General features: G+C 37.6%; 1 protein-coding gene across 5 annotated transcripts in view; it reads left to right on the top strand.

Annotated features, from left to right (window-relative positions):
• The window catches only part of CCDC191 (coiled-coil domain containing 191), a 107,798-nt gene that overhangs the window by 19,641 nt on the left and 66,996 nt on the right, over positions 1 to 21,161 (top strand). For all 5 annotated transcript variants that reach the window (XM_089910553.1, XM_089910552.1, XM_022554532.3 and 2 more), the window contains 3 exons: positions 1,796 to 1,974; positions 3,443 to 3,666; positions 7,042 to 7,195. In XM_089910553.1, the coding sequence (XP_089766679.1) occupies positions 1,796 to 1,974; positions 3,443 to 3,666; positions 7,042 to 7,195 (557 nt within the window). The remainder of the gene's footprint in view (positions 1 to 1,795; positions 1,975 to 3,442; positions 3,667 to 7,041; positions 7,196 to 21,161) is intronic.

Below are 21,161 nucleotides of genomic sequence, written 5' to 3'. Positions count from 1 at the left end.
GACCCAACACAGCCAAAAATAAATACATTTATTTTTAAAAAATTATTAACTAACATATGATTATCTCAATAGGTGCAGGAAAAATACTTGACAAAATTAATTCCTGATTAAAACTCTCAGCAAACTAGTAATAAAATGTAAATTTTTCATCCTGAAAGGGGCATTTACATGAGACATGTAGAAAACAAATACCAAAATGACAAGCGTAAATCCTGCCTTATCAAGAATTACATTACATGTAAATGGATTAAACATTCCAATCAAAAGATGGAGACTGGCAGAATGAACTTAAAAATATGACCTAACTATATGCTGTCCCAGGAGACACAGTCTAGAGTCAAAGACACAAACAGCTTGAAAATAAAAGGATGGAAAAAGATGTACTATGCAAACAGTAACCAAAAGAGAGTGAGAGCAGCTTACTAGTCTCAGAAAAAATAGGCTCTAAGATAAAAAATTGTTACTCAAGACAAAGAAGGGCATTCTATAATAATAAAAGGGTCAATCCATCAAGAAAACATAACAAGTGTAAACATATATGCACCTAACAAAAGAGCCCCAAAATATGTGAAGCATAAACTGACAAAATTGAAGGGAGAAATAGATAATTCAGCAATAACAGTTGGAGACTTCAGTACCCCATTTTCAATAATGTATGGAACTAAATAGAACATCATCAAGAACGATATTCAGTATTGCTAGTCATTAGGAAAAAGCAAATTAAAACTACCATGAATAACCACTATGCACCTATTATAATGGCTTAAATTAAAAGACTGATCATACCAAGTTTTGGTAAGGATATGGAGGAACTGGAACCCTCCTACACTGCTGGTGAGAATGTGAAATTATATAACCACTTTGGAAAACAGCTTGACAGTTTCTTAAAAATTTAAACACGTAGTTATGTGATCCAACCATTCCAGTCCTAGGCATTTTCCCAAGAGAAAAGAAAGCAAATGTTCATACAAAGACTTGTACACAAATGTTCATAACAACTTTATTTGTAATAGCCAAAATCTGGAAGCAACCCAAATGTTTATGCCCAGATGAATGAATGAACAAATTGTGGTATGCCCATACAGTGGAATACTACTCAGCAATAAAAAGGGATAAACTATTGATACAACAACATGAATGAATCTCAAAATAATTATGCTGAGTAAAAGAAGGACGACCAGAAAGAGTACATAGTATATGATTTAATTGATACCAAATTCTGGAAAATTTAAACTAATCTATTGGCAGAAAGCGGGTCTGGGGTTGCCTGGGATAGGGCAAAGAGCATGGGGAGGAGTGAGAGGAAGAGATTGCAAATCTGCGTGAGGACCCTTTTGCAGCTGACAGACACATTCATTATCTTGATTGTAATGATGTTTAATGGTATCTATATATGTCAAAGCTTATTGCAGACTTTAAATATTTACAAGTTTATTATATGTCAATTATACCACGGTAAAACCTTTTTTAAAAAGAGCAATGGAGTCCTCAAGGATGTTTAGATCCTTGTAACATAAATGTAAAATTAATAGCTTTTAAATTTGGCAGTGAGGGAGTTAGTGACTTGGGTGAGGGCAATTCCTCATGAGTGGAGGTTTTATCCTCTTAGTTGAAGGTAATTGCTGAGGGCTGTATTCATCCAGTTGGCATTATCAGTTACTATTTATTGAACACTCACAGCTTTGTATTTTTATTGTACCAGGATTATTTACATAAATATGGAAATTGTACTAAAATTAAATTTTAAAAAAATTAAAAATTTTTTCCTTCTTTGTTGTTGTTATGTTTCTTCCAGATTTATGTGGTTATTTGGAGGAAGAAGACGAAAGTACCACCTTTCAAAAATTCATAGACCATCTGTTCCATAAAGACGTGGTAGATTCTGGGATATTGGAAGATCTTGGAATGAATGAAAACCAAGACAAGATGTGGCAGAAGGATCCTCATCTTACCATGGAGATGAGACATAAGCAGGTGGGAGGGAAAAGCAAAATTAAAATGGATAACAGGAAGCAATTTTTGTGTAACACATTTAATAAGCTTAAATAAAGACTTAGGCTTTATTGTGAAAAAGGGTGCCATCTGTGGTTTGGTTAGAAAGAATAAAAATAAAATATAAGAACTTCAGAAGAAAAATAATGCTCATAAGCTGAAGATAGGAAACAATTTATTTAAGAAAACCAAAAAGAGGAATAATTGATTTTGACCATGAGAGTGGTGAGCTAAACTTTATTAGTTTGGATGTGATACTTCCTATTATAAATATGTAGATTGGGTTTTGCTTGAATTTGGTTTTTGTATTGTGAGATCAAGATATTAATATCATGAATATTCTGGTGAATGTTATAATGATAATTCTTTTCTAGACAGTGGGAAAATTCACTTATTTTGTGATTATAATTTGAAAGGGAGAACAGAGCTGAATTAAATCTAGTTCAGCTGTTTTGAATTAGAAAGGCGTATGGGAACTTTCTTTTCTCCAAAGGGAATAGTAGGTTATAGGAAAAAGATTCATCTCAACACTTTGTAGAGGAACTTAAGGAAGTACGAAAGACCAAGTCTTTTCCACATGTCCAGAACCAAGACCAGGGTAGTATTAATGTCTATATGTGTGTATGCTATCTTTTTGTAACACTGAATTTCTGATTACTTTAAACCATAATGTATGCCAAAGCAGCACTAAGGGTGTGAGAGAAACTGGAGTAGATGCATGATCCTGGTTTGGATTTATGATAAAAGGGAAGAGAAAATGTTCGGTAAGAGGTAGCAATTATCTAGAAGTCTTATCATAACTGAAGAGTAAGATAAGGGTAAAGTTAAATGAAGCAGGAAGGAAAGGACCACTCCTTAATTCATAGCTAGTCTAAAGAATTGAGTTTGAAAAAAATGATTGTGCTTATTCAGAAATATCTGTGAAGTTTGTGGTTTTGATTTCCAAATATCCAGAATCATTGATAAATGCAAATAAAGATAGAATTGAATAAAAGGTCATGATGCTCCTTTAAGGCAGTAAATCACTGTTCTAGCCTTCACAAAGTAGCCTCTCCAAAATATCCTTATTCTTTCTTAAATTATAATTAACATACAGACAGAGCTTAAATAAATAACAGTAATGTACACCTTGGAAAATCTTATGGATTGAAAATCATTACTAAATAAGAATCCAGAATTTGGCATCCAACCCATTGGATTTTCAGCTTTTCTGTAGTGCCGATCATTCCCAAATTGTTTGGAGTCACCTTGCCTGACTTCATTTAAAATTTTGTATACGCCATTACCCAGTAAACAAATGAATTTCCCCTATTTTTCTGGTAAACAGTGGAGTTCTGGGCCAAAATGTTTCAAAGTAGTTGTATTCTGAACTTCAAAATGTGTCCTAAGGCTTTGCATATCCCTTTCTACTTGAAAGGCTGCATTTCACCCTTGTTGTATTCTCTTTAAGGTAAAAGAAAATCGCTTAAGACGTGAGAAAGAACTGGAGCGCCAGAGAATTGAAAAGACCCTGAAAAAATCAGCCTTCTTAGAGGCTCAGTATCTGGTGCAAGAAGAGAAAAAAAGGAAGGCTCTAGAGGCCAAGAAAGAGGAGGAGGAGATTCAAAGGGAGATGGTAAAGCTGCGGAGGGAGATAATTGAGAGGAGACGCACTGTGGAAGAAGCATGGAAAATGTAAGCCAGCCATGATGAGCAGCATGAAGTGTTTTTGTTTAAGCAGTCATTTTGGAAGTACTTTAAAGGTCCTTAAAATGCACAGACAATGCAATAATAAAACACAAAAGAGAAATCACCCACTAGTCCACCATCTTAACAAGTTAGCTATTTTCATTTTTCCATGTTTCCTCCTGGTCTTGGTCCCTTTATGAACTTAACTGCAACCATAAAGTACATTTAATTTGTTATTCTGCTTGTTGTAATAACCACATCGCCTGGAGTCCTAAGGTCTGTATATTACTCCATTGAGTTCCTATACCATAATTTATGTAATGACCTCCACTCCCTATACTGCTAAGAATTTCAGCTAATTTCAGATTTTTCACCAATAGTGCAGTGAGCATCCTTAAGCATAGAGCTTTTTCATTCTTTTGAATTATGTTCATAGGAGTATAATTACTGAGGTAAATTATGTAGGTTTTTTATGACTTTTGAAACATTGCCAAATTCCTTTCCAGACGAGTTGTGCATATTTACACAATTGCTGACAGTGAGCCCCACTCAGCATTAGGGGAGATCATCATTTTCAATATTTTTGCACTTTTAATAGGTATTTTATTGGTTAGTGTGCATCTCTTTGTGTACCTGAACATTTGTAAGGTTGAACACGTTTCCTTATGCACGTTTGCTAATTATGCCTCATTCTATTGTGATTTGCCTCAGTGTCTTATCTTCTGATAATCATACAGAGAGTCACCATTGCCTTACTGCCACTGATAAAGAAAAAGAATATCTGACATAAGAGGGAAATCAAAATAGTCCTCACAGGATGTAGTACTATTGTGTATTCTCATGCAGAAAATGAGCTTCATAAATGAAATAACTAATGTATTTATTCTGAGAAACAGCACTGGTGCATAAACTGCAAAAGCCTTAAGACAATGTGCCTGAAATGCTTGAATACTCAAACTGAGGGGCCAGAAAGACCTATTAGCCTGCCACCCCCTTCCACCCCCATCAGCCTACACAGCTTTTCCCCCCGTGTTCTTGACTGCTCTCATCCTACCCAGTTTAAAACAGCTCGGCAGTGGACATGCATCTCATTCTTCCAAGTGGCAGGCTGAAGCCTCCTCCAGAGGCCTTTCCTTTCAGAAAGCAATCTCCAGTTTTTTAGTGAGTTCTTGCTAACGTCAGCCTTGCTCTTCAGATTGTTCTCAAGCCCTGAAGAATCTAGGCTGACCTAAAATAAATTGTGAAAACAAGTAATATTTGATGGTAGCAGGAAGTTCTGCTCACAGTGGGCACTCAACAGACATTCACTAACCAGTCATTTCTTTTAAAAGTTAAAAGCTTATCCACATGGGGATATATGTATATGTATAGCTGATTCACTTTGTTATAAAGCAGAAACTAACACACCATTGTAAAGCAATTATACTCCAATAAAGATGTTTAAAAAATAATAATAAATAAAAGTGGGCAAAAAAAAAAAAAAGCTTATCCACAGATACAGTGAGACAGGTAATATGCAGTACTTCTAGGTGGACAGATTGGTTTAAATGTTCCAGAAAGCAATTTGGCAATAAACAATAAGAGCCATAAAAATGTTATCACTTGACCGGGGAATTCCAGTCCTAGGAAAACTACCCTAAGAAAGTGATCAGAATCGCTTCTAGGCCTTTTTGCTAAGATCAAGTGTAGAAAGTGATCAGAAATCCAAAGATTTGTACACAAATATAATGAAAATAATATTATTTATAATAACAGACACTAATAAATATTGGAGAAATTAATAAATACTAGTTGTACAATGAAACAGCATCGACATGTTATCAGGGTTTTCTTCTGGGTAGAAATATGGATGGCTTTTATACACCTCCAATTTTGCACAATGAGCAAACATTGCTTTCATAACAGATACGTATTTTGATTTTTTTTAAAGACTACATCCATGGTATTAGAACTGTATTTCTTTAAATGCCCACTATGATCTGTCTGTAACTATCTAATATAACATTGTTATGGCATTAGTAAGTTTGGAAAGAGTCAATAAAATTTTATTGTTGGTAGGGCTTTTTAAATTTATTTGTAAGGTGTCCTAAATCTGCTTCATTGCATAGTTTCAAAGTATCTTCTCTAAGAGATTTATTGATTACAAAGGGAAAAATAGCAGCTTTACACTGGAGAAACTACCTTAACCAAATGATGGTTCATATCACCAGTAATAAGATTGTGTGCCCCCTGTATGATATATGATAATTAATGAATGAATGTCTATAGATTATTCTGTCATCCCTCTCTCAATTTGAGTTTCCACAACTACAAAGTGAAATTCAGAAAGACTGGTGACTTGCCTGCGTTTTCACAGCTGATTTGTGGCCAGAACCCATGAATCTAGATTCCTGACTAGATGCTATCTTTACTATATCATTGATAAAATATATACCTTATACACTTACACACACCTGTGTAGTTTAATACACTCCAATAAGAAGGCAATGGCTATGAGCTGGCTTGGATTGCTGAGTGTAAGAGGGATGACTGGATGAGAAAGAAAAGGTAGGTGAGTGAGAAAGAGATAAGCAGAAATATGAGCAACAAAGTTACGAAGAGATTCTTGTTAACTTGCCTGAAGTCCTTTTCCTTATTGTTACTAAGTTCTATTTTTTCTCTTTCCAGCTATTTTAGAATTAATATAAATTTCATTTTCTCCTTATTCAGTAACACCTGATTCTTTTATTATTTTTCTTCCGAGAAACCTTGTAAAAACCTTGTGGGAAAAATGTCATTCCTTTCTCACCTGAGGGTCCTGTTTTGTCTCCCCTTGTAAAAAGAGAGAGAACTTATGTCTGTATTAGAGAATACCTGATAGTTGTTATCTCTCAAATTTTGATCAAGGTATCACTCAATTTTAAACTCAATAAAAATACTTTACTAGGGGCTTCCCTGGTGGCGCAGTGGTTGAGAGTCCGCCTGCCGATGCAGGGGACACGAGTTTGTGCCCCGGTCTGGGAGGATCCCACATGCCGTGGAGCGGCTGGTCCGTGAGCCATGGCTGCTGGGCCTGCGCGTCTGGAGCCTGTGCTCCGCAATGGGAGAGGCCACAACAGTGAGAGGCCCGCGTACCGCAAAAAAAAACACAAAACCTTACTAAAATATATATAAGGCTTTCTCCTTTTCGGAGTACATTATAATTTTATTTCATTTAACTGTATTTTATAAAGGAATAAACTAAATCTCAAAAAAAATCACCCTACTTTGTAGTTTTAGGGCCAGATCTAAAAATCTCTATCTTCTGATGGAAAATTCAGTGTTCATTCCACTATGGTATGTTCTAATTACTCACTGTTAAGTCTATTATTCATACTTGTGTTTTTTAATTGTTATTAATAGAGAGAAGAAAAAGCAAGAAGAAAATTCTCAAAAAAATCCAGAGAAAGGCATGTTTCAAAGTGTCCATACTCTTCTGGATGAAGAAAAAATGGCAAAAGAAAGAAAGAAGAAACTGAAAGAGTTATTAATCCAAACTTTCAAGGAAAATCACCAGGTAGGAATTGTAATGTCTCTTTCTTCAGCATTCTGTAGCATAAATGACAAAGGGCTCTGTCAGAGATGGACAGTGTAACGCTAAGCCCAGTTGAGCCTCGTTACAAATACCGAAGTTGCCCACACCGTTTGTTCTGTGCTACCCAGCTGGCTTAGTACACAGGGGAGTGCTTCAATCCTCTATTCAGGGCTATTCTTATATACTCCATGTGATCCTGGGAAATTGGGGTATGAATTTGGGATGTCTTCCTAAATTACCCTTTTTAGAATTGCACGCAAGTGCTAATGTAGATCTCTGGCAGTTTGAAAGCGTAGCTTCCACTTTGACAGTCTTACGGGCCGTTGTGTTCTGGATTATTCAGAAGAATTATTCAGAAAGTTACTTGCCTTTTGGTAGCTCAGATCCTAAACAATGACATGTTTGTGCTTCTACTTTTAATGGTCTGCATTTTATTTTACTCTTCTATCCCTTTCTTTAGTTTCACTTTTTGTAAAATTAACTGGCCAATTTTTTATTGACTAATGAGCATCCTCCCCAGGCTACTTAGGCAGAAATTTTTTTCAGTGAAGTGGGATTGATAACACTATAAATTTGGGGTTTATAAACATTTCAGGTGAAAGGAATTACTTGGAAGATTTGTAAATGAGGTGGTCAGATGAGAAGAGATAAATATGTATATTTTATATCTCCTACAACATCCACTCCAAGGCCTTGGGCATTGATGAAATTCAGTGAAAGTTAATGGAATGAATGTATAAATGAATGGATTTAACAAGAGAAAAGAATGTCAGGAAGAGATTGAGGGAGTTTGATAAATGTAGGATAGACTTAAAGGGACCTAGAAATTAAAAACAGGCCTGTGAATATGATATGGATAACTAAGATATGAGGGAAAAAGTAAAGTAGTCAAAGCAATTCTTTAAAACTAGACACGTTTGATGGTAGCATTTTGGACTGATAGGCAAAAAGTCATAATTATTCAAATATAAAACAACGAGTTTGGTCAGAGTTTTGGCTTTAGGAATAGGCAGAGGCAAGTGTGATAGGAGGAACTATTAAGAGTTGGGACTAACATTTTGGGAAAGATGGGCAAAGGCTTTTGGATGCTGTGTCCCCTCCATGAGACGGATGAAGTTAATGTGTCCTCCTACAGTAACAGTTCAGATTTATGAAAGAAAATAGGAAAGGAAATGAGTACAGAGGGGGCCATCTTGAGAAGACATAAGGAAAAAGGGCCATGATATGTTTGTTCCCCAACCGATGAGAGATGGATAAGATGTGTGTTCCCTATAAGATTAAGTGTTTACTTTTATTGAAGTCCACTGTGCAAGAAGAAGTAATACAGTTGTCCCTTGGTATCCAAGGGGGATTGGTTCCAGGATCCCCTGCAAATACCAAAATCTGTGGATGCTCAAATCCCTTATATAAAATAGCATAGCATTTGCATATAACCTATTCACATACTCCTGTATACTTTAAATCATCTCTAGATTACTTATAACACCTATGTAAAAAATTAAAAAATAGAAACCTGAATTAAGTAGAGTCAGAAGACCAGAAGGGGGAGCTCTCATGCCCTGTGACAATAGCAGAGCCCAAAAGGAAAAAGAAAAACTCTTATTTCCTGGCACAAACTCAGCCAATGAAAAGCCATGGACTCTGCCTACTACAGCCCTCCCAACTTACTTTTCCCTCTATAAGAGTTCTCCTCCCCTTGCCCTGAAAGAGCTTGCACATGGATTACCAAGGATGGAGATCCCAAATTGCAGTTCTTTGCTGATTCCAAATAAATCCATCTTTGCTGGAGTAAACCCTAGCAGTCTATTTGTTCCAGGTCAACACCTAATACAGCATAAATGCTATGTAAATAGATGTAAATACAATGTAAATGCTATGTAAATAGTTGCCAGCCCGGCAAATCAAGTTTTGCTTTTTGGAACTTCATGGAAATTTTTTTTTTTCCGAATGTTTTCTATCCATGGTTGGTTGAATCCACAGATGTAGAGCTTGCAAATACAGAGGGCTGACTATATATGTTTTAGAAAGAAGTGTTAGGTATGAATTTCAGACACACAAAAAGAGTTTTACAAAATTAGTGGCCTACCAAAACAGATTACTCAGCTTTAAAAGGATCAGCTGGTATATTTAAAAATGAGCCAATATGAATAAATTATCTCTACTTTGCCACAGATTCTGCTTGATTTGAACCTATATTTTTGAATCTTTATTTTGAAATAATTTTAGACATACAGAAAAATGGCAAAAAATAGTACATGGAGTTCCTGAATACCCTTCACCCAGCTCTCAATGTTAACATCTTACATAACCATAGTTTAATTATCAAAACTAGGAAATTAACATTGGTAAAATACCATTAAGTACAATTAACAAGACTTATTAGAATGTCACCTATTTTTCCTCTAAGGTCTTTTTTCTGTTTCAGGACTTGATCTGTAATTTCATGCTGCATTTGCTTGTCGTGTCTCCTTAGTCTCCTTCAGTTTGTAATAGTTCCTCAATCTTCGCTTTTCTTTTATGACCTTGACAGTTTTGAAGAGTACTGGTCAGGTATTTTGTAGAATGTCTCTCAATTTGGGGTTTCCCGATGTTCTCTTCTGTTTAGATTGAGATTATGCATTACTGGTAAGAATACTACAAGAAGTGATGCTGTGCCCCGACACTATAATGTCAGGTATACTTAATGGTTTCTTTTGTTGTTTTTTCTTTTTTGTTTTTTAATTTTTTAATTTTATTTTATTTATTTTTTTATACAGCAGGTTCTTATTAGTTATCCATTTTATACATATGAGTGTATATATGTCAATCCCAATATCCCAATTCATCACACCACCACCCCCCAACCCCCCGCCGTTTTCCCCGTTGGTGTCCATACGTTTGTTCTCTACATCTGTGTCTCAATTTCTGCCCTGCAAACCGGTTCACCTGTACCATTTTTCTAGGTTCCACATATATGTGTTAATATACGATATTTGTTTTTCTCTTTTTGGCTTACTTCACTCTGTACAACAGTCTCTAGATCCATCCACGTCTCTACAAATGACCCAATTTCGTTCATTTTTATGGCTGAGTAATATTCCATTGTATATATGTACCACATCTTCTTTATCCATTCGTCTGTCGATGGGCATTTAGGTTGCTTCCATGATCTGGCTATTGTAAATAGTGCTGCAATGAACGTTGGGGTGCATGTGTCTTTTTGAATTATGGTTTTTTCTGGGTATATGCCCAGTAGTGGGATTGCTGGGTCATATGGTAATTCTGTTTTTAGTTTTTTAAGGAACCTCCATACTTTTCTCCATAGTGGCTGCATCAATTTACATTCCTGCCAACAGTGCAAGAGGGTTCCCTTTTCTCCACACCCTCTCCAGCATTTGTTGTTTGTAGATTTTCTGATGATGCCCATTCTAACTGGTGTGAGGTGATATCTCATTGTAGTTTTGATTTGAATTTCTCTAATAATTACTGATGTTGAGAAGCTTTTTATATGCTTCCTGGCATTCTGTATGTCTTCTTTGGAGAAATGCCTATTTAGGTCTTCTGCCCATTTTTGGATTGGGTAGTTTCTTTCTTTAATATTGAGCTGCATGAACTGTTTATATATTTTGGAGATTAATCCTTTGTCCATTGATTCATTTGCAAATATTTTCTCCCATTCTGAGGCTTGTCCTTTTTTTCTTAAATTTATTTATTTATTGACTGTGTTGGTTCTTCCTTGCTGCGTGTGGGCTTTTCTCTAGTTGCAGAGAGCAGGGGCTACTCTTTGTTGCGGTGCATGGGCTTCTCACCGCAGTGGCCCCTCTTGTTGCAGAGCACGGACTCTAGGTGCACAGGCTTCAGTAATTGCGGCACGTGGGCTCAGTAGTTGTGGCTCACGGGCTTTTGTTGCTCCGTGGCATATGGGATCTTCCCGGACCAGGGCTCGAACCCGTGTCCCCTGCATTGGCAGGCAGACTCCCAACCACTGCGCCACCAAGGAAGCCCCTGAGGGTTGTCTTTTCGTCTTGTTTATGGTTTCCTTTGCTTTGCAAAAGCTTTTAAGTTTCATTAGGTCCCATTTGTTTATTTTTGTTTTTATTTCCATTACTCTAGGAGGCGGATCAAAAAAAATCTTGCTGTGATTTATGTCAAAGAATGTTCTTCCTATGTTTTCCTCCAAGAGTTTTATAGTGTCTGGCCTTAAATTTAGGTCTCTAATCCACTTTGAGTTTATTTTTGTGTATGGTGTTAGGGAGTGTTCTAATTTCATTCTTTTACATGTAGCTGTCCAGTTTTCCCAGCACCACTTATTGAAGAGACTGTCTTTTCTCCATTGTATATCCTTGCCTCCTTTGTCATAGATTAGTTGACCATAGATGTGTGGGTTTATCTCTGGGCTTTCTATCCTGTTGCATTGATCTATATTTCTGTTTTTGTGCAAGTACCATATTGTCTTGATTACTGTAGCTTTGTAGTATAGTCTGAAGTCAGGGAGTCTGATTCCTCCAGCTCCGTTTTTTTTCCCTCAAGACTGCTTGGCTATTCGGGGTCTTTTGTGTCTGCATACAAATTTTAAGACTTTTTGTTCTAGTTCTGTAGAAAATGCCATTGGTAATTTTATAGGGATTGCATTGAATCTGTAGATTGCTTTGGGTAGTATAGTCATCTTCACAATATTGATTCTTCCAATCCAAGAACATGGTATATCTCTCCATCTGTTGGTATCATCTTTAATTTCTTTCATCAGTGTCTTATAGTTTTCTGCATACAGGCCTTTTGTCTCCCTAGGTAGGTTTATTCCTAGGTATTTTATTCTTTTTGTTGCAATGCTAAATGGGAGTGTTTCCTTAATTTCTCTTTCAGATTTTTCATCATTAGTGTATAGGAATGTAAGAGATTTCTGTGCATTAATTGTGTATCCTGCAACTTTACCAAATTCATTGATTAGCTCTAGTAGTTTTCTGGTAGAATCTTTAGGATTCTCTATGTATAGTATCATGTCATCTGCAAACAGTGACAGTTTTACATCTTCTTTTCCAATTTGTATTCCTTTTATTTCTTTTCCTTCTCTGATTGCCGTGGCTAGGACTTCCAAAACTATGTTGAATAATAGTGGTGAGAGTGGACATCCTTGTCTTGTTCCTGATCTTAGAGGAAATGCTTTCAGTTTTTCACCATTGAGAATGATGTTTGCTGTAGGTTTGTCTTATATGGCCTTTATTATGTTGACGTAGGTCCCTTCTGTGCCCACTTTCTGGAGTTTCTATCATAAATGGGTGTTGAATTTTGTCAAAAGCTTTTTCTGCATCTATTGAGATGATCATATGGTTTTTATTCTTCAGTTTGTTACTGTGGTGTATCACATTGATTGATTTGTGTATATTGAAGAATCCTTGCATCCCTAGGATAAATCCCACTTGATCATGGCTTATGATCCTTTTAATGTGTTGTTGGATTCTGTTTGCTAGTATTTTGTTGAGGATTGTTACATCTATATTCATCAGTGATATTGGTCTGTAATTTTCTTTTTTTGTAGTATCTTTGTCTGGTTTTGGTATCAGGGTGATGGTGGCCTCGTAGAATGAGTTAGGGAGTGTTCCTTCCTCTGCAATTTTTTGGAAGAGTTTGAGAAGGATGGGTGTTAGCTCTTCTCTAAATGTTTGATAGAATTCACCTGTGAAACCATCTGGTCCTGGGCTTTTGTTTGTTGGAAGATTTTTAATCACAGTTTCAATTTCATTACTTGTGATTGGTCTGTTCATATTTTCTATTTCTTCCTGGTTCAGTCTTGGAGGGTTATACCTTTCTAAGAATTTGTCCATTTCTTCCAGGTTGTCCATTTTATTGGCATAGAGTTGCTTGTAGTAGTCCCTTAGGATGCTTTGTATTTCTGCACTGTCTGTTGTAACTTCTTTTTCATTTCTAATTTTATTGATTTGATTCCTCTCCCTCTTTTTCTTGATGAGTCTGGCTAATGGTTTCTCAATTCTGTTTATCTTCTCAAAGAAGCAGCTTTTAGTTTTATTGATCTTTGCTATTGTTTTCTTTGTTTCTATTTCATTTATTTCTGCTCTGATCTTTATGATTTCTTTCCTTCTACTAACTTTGGGTTTTGTTTGTTCTTCTTTCTCTAGTTCCTTTAGGTGTAAGGTTAGAGTGTTTATTTGAGATGTTTCTTGTTTCTTGAGGTAAACTTGTATTGCTATAAACTTCCCTCTTAGAACTGCTTTTGCTGCATCCCATAGGCTTTGGATTGTCATGTTTTCATTGTAATATGTCTCTAGGTTTTTTTTGATTTCCTCTTTGATTTCTTCAGTGATCTCTTAGTTATTTAGTAACATATTGTTTAGCCTCCATGTGTTTGTATTTTTTATGGTTTTTTTCCCTGTAATTGATTTCTAATCTCATAGCGTTGTTGTCTGAAAAGATGCTTGGTATGATTTCAATTTTCTTAAATTTACTGAGGCTTGATTTGTGACCCAAGATGTGATCTATCCTGGAGAATGTTCCATGTGCACTTGAGAAGAAAGGGTAATCTGCCATTTTTGGATGAAATGTCCTATAAATATCAATTAAATCTCTCTGGTCTATTGTGTCATTTAAAGCTTCTGTTTCCTTATTTATTTTCATTTTGGATGATCTGTCCATTGATGTAGATGAGGTGTTAAAGTCCCCCACTATTATTGTGTTACTGTTGATTTCCTCTTTTACAGCTGTTAGCAGTTGCCTTATGGATTGAGGTGCTCCTGTGTTGGGTGCATATATATTTATAATTGTTATATCTTCTTCTTGGATTGATCCCTTGATCATTATGTAGTGTCCTTCCTTGTCTCTTGTAACATTCTTTATTTTAAAGTCTATTTTATCTGATATGAGTATTGCTACTCCAGCTTTCTTTTGATTTCCATTTACATGGAATATCTTTTTCTGTCCCCTCACTTTTAGTCTGTATGTGTCCCTAGGTCTGAAATGGGTCTCCTGTAGACAGGATATATATGGGTCTTGTTTTTGTATCCATTCAGCAAGCCTGTGTCTTTTGGTTGGAGTATTTAATCCATTCATTTTTAAAGTAATGATCAATATGTATGTTCCTATGAACATTCTCTTAACAGTTTTGGGTTTGTTTTTGTAGGTTCTTTTCTTCTCTTGTGCTTCCCACTTAGAGAAGTTCCTTTAGCATTTGTTGTAGAGCTGGTTTGGTGGTGCTGAATTCTCTTAGATTTTGGTTGCTGTAAAAAAAAAAAATTCTTTATCAAATCTGAATGAGATCATTGCTGGGTAGAGTAATCTTGGTTGTAGGTTCTTCCCTTTCATTACTTTAAGTGTATCATGCCATTCCCTTCTGGCTTGTAGAGCTTCTGCTCAGAAATCAGCTGTTAACCTTATTCAAGTTCCCTTATATGTTATTTGTCATTTTTCCCTTGTTGCTTTCAATAATTTTTCTTTGTCTTTAATTTTTGTCAGTTTGATTACTATGTGTCTCAGCATGTTCCTCCTTGGGTTTTATCCTGCCTGGGACTCTCTGTGCTTCCTGGACTTGGGTGGCTTTTTCCTTTCCCATGTTAGGGAAGTTTTTGACTATAATCTCTTCAAATATTTTCTTGGGTCCTTTCTGTCTCTCTTCTCCTTCTGGGACCCCTATAATGAGAATGTTATTGCATTTAATGTTGTCCCAGAGATCCCTTAGACTGTCTTCATTTCTTTTCATTCTTTTTTCTTTCTTCTGTTCTGCAGCAGTGAATTCCACCATTCTGTCTTCCAGGTCACTTATCCTTTCTTCTGCCTCAGTTATTCTGCTATTGATTCCTTCTCGTGTATTTTTCATTTCAGTTATTATATTGTTCATCTCTGTTTGTTTGTTCTTTAATTCTTCTAGGTCTTTGTTAAACATTTCTTGCATCTTCTCGATCTTTGCCTCCATTCTTTTTCCGAGGTCCTGGATCATCTTCACTATCATTATTCTGAATTCTTTTTCTGGAAGGTTGCCTATCTCCACTTTAGTTGTTTTTCTGGCGTTTATCTTGTTCCTTCATCTTGTACATAGCCCTTTGCCTTTTCATCTTGTCTGTCTTTCTGTGAATGTGGTTTTCTTTCCACAGCCTGCAGGATTGTAGTTCTTCTTGCTTCTGCTGTCTGCCCTCTGGTGGATGGGCTATCTAAGAGGCTTGTGCAAGCTTCCTGATGGGAGGGACTTGTGGTGGGTAGAGCTGGGTGTTGCTCTGGTGGGCAGAGCTCAGTAAAACTTTAATCCACTTGTGTGCTGATGGGTGGGGCTGGGTTCCCTCCCTGTTGGTTGTTTGGCCTGAGGCGACCCAACATCAGAGCCTACCCGGCTCTTTGGTGGGGCTAATGGCAGACTCTGGGAGGGTCACGCCAAGGAGTACTTCTCAGAACCTCTATTGCCAGTGTCCTGGTCCTCACAGTGAGCCACAGCCACCCCTGACCTCTGCAGGAGACCCTCCAACACCAGTAGGTAGGTCTGGTTCAGTCTCCAGTGGGATCACTGCTCTTTCCCCTGGTTCTGGATGTGCACACTACTTTGTGTGTGCCCTCCAAGAGTGGAGTCTCTGTTTCCCCCAGTCCTGTCGAAGTCCTGCAATGAAATCCTGCTAGCCTTCAAAGTCTGATTCTCTAGGAATTCCTCCCGCTGCCGGACCCCCAGGTTGGGAAGCCTGACGTAGGGCTCAGAACCTTCACTCCAGTGGGTGGATTTCTGTGGTATAAGTGTTCTCCAGTTTGTCAGTCACCCACCCAGAAGTTATGGGATTTGATTTTATTGTGATTGTGCCCCTCTTACCATCTCACTGTGGCTTCTTCTTTGTCTTTGGATGTGGGGTATCTTTTTTATTGAGTTCCAGTTCTTCCTGTTGATGATTGTTCAGCAGTTAGTTGTGATTCCAGTGCTCTCGCAAGAGGGAGTGAGAGCACGTCCTTCTATTCAACCATCTTGAGCCAATCTCTGTTTTTCGTTTTTGTTTTTTGGTGGCCATGCCATGCGGCTTGTGGTATCTTAGTTCCCTGACCAGTGGTTGAACCCAGGCTCTCGGCATTGAGAGCGCGGAGTCCTAACCACTGGACTGCCAGGGAATTCCACATAATGTTAATAAGTCTTATTACTGTTGATGTTAACTTTGATCACTTAAGATTGTGTCTGCTGGGTTTCTCCACTGTAAAGTTACTATTTTTCCCTTTGTAATTCATAAATGTCTTAGAGGAAATATTGTGAAACTATGCAAATATTCTGTTTATCCGTAAACTTTCACCTGTTAATTTTAGCATTCATTGATGGGTCTTGCCTGTAACAATAACTAATGTGGTATTTGTCTAATGATGATTTTGTATTTCCCTTCTTGTCTCCATGTATTCATTTAAATTCTTCTAGAAGGAAAAACTGTCCCTTCTCCCCCATTTATTTATTTCATTTATTCAGTTGTTTATTTGTATCAGTATGGACTTGTGGATATTTACTTTATCCTAAGGATTATATTCTAGTATTATTTTTACTTTGTTTCTCAAATTTTTCTAACCTTGGCCACTGGGAAAATTTTCAGGTTGACTCTTTTGCCCTTTCAAAATCCTTTTTTGAAAAAATCCTTTATTTCTCTGGCACCACAAGATGTTCCAGGCTCATCTTATATTTTCCCTGCCCTAGCTCTGGAATCAACCACTTCTATCAATATATGGAACCCTGGTTCCTTTTGTTGGAGAATAATATTTGGAAACCAAGATCTGGGTACTAGCTGTGCTCACTGCTACTGGGGTATCATGTTTTCTGGGCCCTTTCAGCAGACAGAGCTGGGAAATAGTTGTACATATACTAACTACACATACACACACATTATATTTGTTTCTGTGTCTATTTATATGTGTACACATTAAAATCCATTAATTCATACTGATACATCCAATTCCAGTGAAGCAACACAGAGGTCGTGCTCTCCTCCCCTTTCCTTAATTGTCACTTATTTCTCTATCTATCTGTATATATATTAAAATAATTGTGAGCTCATAACGATAACTTCAACCCTAATCTAGCACCATAGGCTTTAGTGTGGCCTTTCCCCCTTGCTTGCTTATACCTGGAGCTTATTATCTAAATTATATTTACTTATTTGTTTAGTCCTAGTATACTATAAAAGTAGTTTCAGAATTGGTAACCTATACTGCTGTGGAAACAAATTTACTAGCTACAGTGTAATATTTGTACAGTTATTTTTGTTTTCAGCCTTACTCGGCCAAAATTGTTTTCCAGAGTTACTTAGGTTGGTTCTTTTCTTCCCCTTCCCCTTCCATGTGATTATGTTATTCGTGTGTATTATTGTTAGTGAACCTCTAATTTAGATTTCCCCAGTGTATGTGGGTATAACTGAGACAGAGGGGGAAATCCACTTTCCACACTCCTCAGGCTTTTACGTAGACTTGGCTGGAGACAGGATGTCCTCTGGTAAACACCGCCAGAGTAGCAGGCCCTCTGGGCTCATTATCTTGGTCCCAGTCCACATTCCTAGCCTGGCTCTGAAGGAGCTGAAGCTGCCCTTGGGTGATGAAACTTGGATACTCAGCAGCCTAAATATGACCACAGAATAAAAAGGGGGAAAATGCCTACCTGGCTTGCAGTGAGTGGTTAGATAGCAGGAAACTCCTGTCAGCACCCTCAGAATGGTTCACTGGCACAAACCCAACGGCAAACTATATAATTCGCAGGAAGACTTCAAAGAATCGTTTCTAAGGGTTGCTCTAGTTCAGGCCCTTTTAGGTCCTGTATTCTTTGTGCTTTGACTCTGGGTTTGTTCTGCCAAACAACTTCTTAACATCACATTTGGGCCACGTTATTTTTTTGAGTGTGTGGGTCAGAAATTTATGTATTTATTTATTTATTTTTATTTACTTTTAAACATCTTTTTTGGAGTATAATTGCTTTACAATAGTGTGTTAGTTTCTGCTTTATAACAAAGTGAATCAGTTATACATATGTCCCCATATCTCTTCCCTCCTGTGTCTCCCTCCCTCCCACCCCTCTAAGTGGTCACAAAGCACCAAGCTGATCTCCCTGTGCTATGCGTGGGCCACATTATTTAATAGGAGACTTTCTGAGAGAAACAGAGCAGGCTCTCTTACCAAAACACAAGTTCAGGTGCAGCACTGTTCATGCCTCTTTCCCACTCATTTCATTGCCAGGTCTCTTTATTTTGTCAAAAACACTTATTTTTATATAGAAACTTTCTACTTCCATCCTATCCTACTTTCTCTTTGATCTTGCAGTGAAATCTCTTGGGGAGATTCAGCAATCCACATGTCAGTGCTAATTAGCAGAAACAACAAGGGATTAAGTATGAAATTCTTACACTGTTTGGAAAGTGGCCTTCTTAATTCTCACCCTATTCTGAAATACATTTTATGTTTTCTTCAGATAAAAAAATCTATGTTCTTTCCTGCTTGTAAAAGTTGAAAGCAAAGAAAGATGCGTTGACACTAACTAAATCTTAATTCTAGGGGGGGAAGGTTTTGAGTTGCTTGTTTACTATCTCTGTTAGAGGATAAGATAATAATGACCCAAAGGAGGCATTGTTGATGTTATGCTTGTGGCATAGTGCCTTCCAGGAGGCTGTCCTGAACTAAACTGAGGGAATGTGGGAATCCATAGAAGAGAAGCCTGCATTTTTTTTTTCTTTCTTTCAAGGTGTTGAAAACTGTAGTTAAGAACCTCATTTATACAGCCTGATTCCTTCCCAAAAATCTTAGTTTTAGCAGGACTGCCTACATAGCACTGAAACACAACCATTCCTGAGCTGAAACATAGCAGTTGCTGCTGTCGTCTCAGCAGTGTTGTCTTACGTTTGGAGAAGAAAATGAAGGAAAAACCTCTTTGCAAATAAAACTGCGGAGTAAGAGAAGTGTTGGGCACACACACGAAGAATATTGGGATTCATGTAACTCTCCCCTCTAAACATATTGCCAAGGACATTGTGTGCTGTGCATTTTAGGAGGGCTTTGATGCATTATTATATATAACTTCATACAGCCACTCTGTGGAAAATTTCCAAATAAAATTTTGTTGGTGTTGGTAAAGAGGTTGTTTAGTTTGTTATTGTACTCTTCCTTACCCTGTGAGTAACCCGGGTTTTCCATTCTCACAGAAGGGACAGTGAGAGCCAGTTTACCAAAACATTGCAAGAGTGTTTTGCTTTTCAAAACACCGTTTTGGGGCTTCCCTGGTGGCGCAGTGGTTGAGAGTCCGCCTGCTGATGCGGGGGACACAGGTTCGTGCCCCGGTCTGGGAGGATCCCACATGCCGCGGAGCGGCTGGGCCCGTGAGCCATGGCCGCTGAGCCTGCGCGTCCGGAGCCTGTGCTCCGCAATGGGGGAGGCCACAGCAGTGAGAGGCCCGCGTACTGAAAAAAACAAAAAAAACAAAAAAAACACCGTTTTGATCCCAGAGGTTGTAATTCAGAAGTATCTGATTTTCTTTTTTTTGTCTTCTGGAAAAAGTACTGATTAAATTCTGCTTTTAAAAAGTTAAGAAAAGAGCCTTTGGCATAAATGAAGCACATTCTCTAAAATTATGCAGAGTAGAGTATCTTTTCCCCTAAACACTAGAAATTTCAGGTGAATATTTATACGGATCTTAAGAACCATATGGGTGAGGAACAAATGACATCACATCATCGCCTTACTGTCAGAGACCCCTAGAGGTGAATCCAGCATTTGTCTAATATATTCTGAGGTCAGCTGTACTTTTGGCATAGTGGGGCATGCTTGGAGTGGGGAGAATGGGCAGAGAGTGGAGATTGTAGAGGGAGGAAGAAGGTCTAGAAGGGAAAGAAAGATGAAAGAGAAGCTGATGAGCAGTAGTCCTGCCTTCCCTAAAGACATGAGGTCATGAAAATTGGTTCAGGCTTTGTTGGGAAAGGAGCCCTATCCTAGTCAGGTTATAGGCTGTATTGTGGTCATTCTTCTTTAAAAGATCCCAGAGCATTTTATTGGTTACGAATTTAATATGATGAGACTAAGCAGTTGCTTTCTGAAATTCTGCTACTTCTGCAGTGAAACAGAATTAGATAAATACAGCAATATTATTGATTGAAACTTCTTAGCAGAATTAAGAAGAATTTATAAAATGTCCTTTTGTTAGTAATACATATCAATGCATTTATGGGTGAAATGATACAATGTCTGATGTCTGGAATTTATTTTTAAATACTCCAGGAAAGAAAAGTGAGTGGAAGAGAAATGAAACAAAATCAGCATAATGCTGGTAATTTTTGAAGCTGAGTGAGGGGTTTATTCTTCTGTTCTCCTTTTGGGTATGTTTATGAAATTTCTGTAATAGAGTGAGGGTTTTTTTTAAGTTTAAAAAATGAAGGGGAAAAAATTAAATCCAGAAGTAAAATGAGCATCACAGCTTCCAGTATATAACAAAAGTAGCTTTTTGTCTGTAGCCAGTGTTACCATTTCACATTGCAGTGGTTGTCAGAGTTTAGGCTTTTCCATGGAACCCAACAGCAAGTCCAGGTCTTAGCACAGTGTGCTGAAAACTGAATGTATTTTCCCTAATATATTTATCTATAATAGTTATGGGAGTGTATATGGTTGGCGGTAGGGGACACAGTGATTTCCTCTCTTTTCTTTGGGGCAAAATTATGAAAATCAGGGATATGATGGGATATAGGGGACTGCTTTTCAGTGCTGCTTCTTCCCAGGGGCATTCATTTCGTCATGAACAAGATCCTCCTCTCCACCCATCAAATACTTCTTAGCATCTGTGGGGTCTTCTGCCTAGCTGTAGTGGTCCTCAAAAAGGAAAAAAGGAGTGGAGGACAGCTTTCTTGGGTAGTATTAGAGCATCTGTCTGTTCCTTTGGGTCTGGGAGCAGCCAGGGGTCAGCTGGGCCCTTTATCTCCAACCTTTGGTCCTTGTCCGGCGCCCCTTGGCCACCAGTTGCACCGGTTAGTTCCATTCGTCAAAAATA

This window comes from Delphinapterus leucas, chromosome 4 (genome assembly GCF_059928025.1).
Source record: "Delphinapterus leucas isolate spDelLeu-1000000601 "Yukka" chromosome 4, BTC_Dleu_Yukka2, whole genome shotgun sequence".
NCBI lineage: Eukaryota > Metazoa > Chordata > Mammalia > Artiodactyla > Monodontidae > Delphinapterus > Delphinapterus leucas.
The sequence above is the reverse complement of the archived record's forward strand: the minus strand, read 5'-3'. Positions and strand labels throughout refer to the sequence as shown.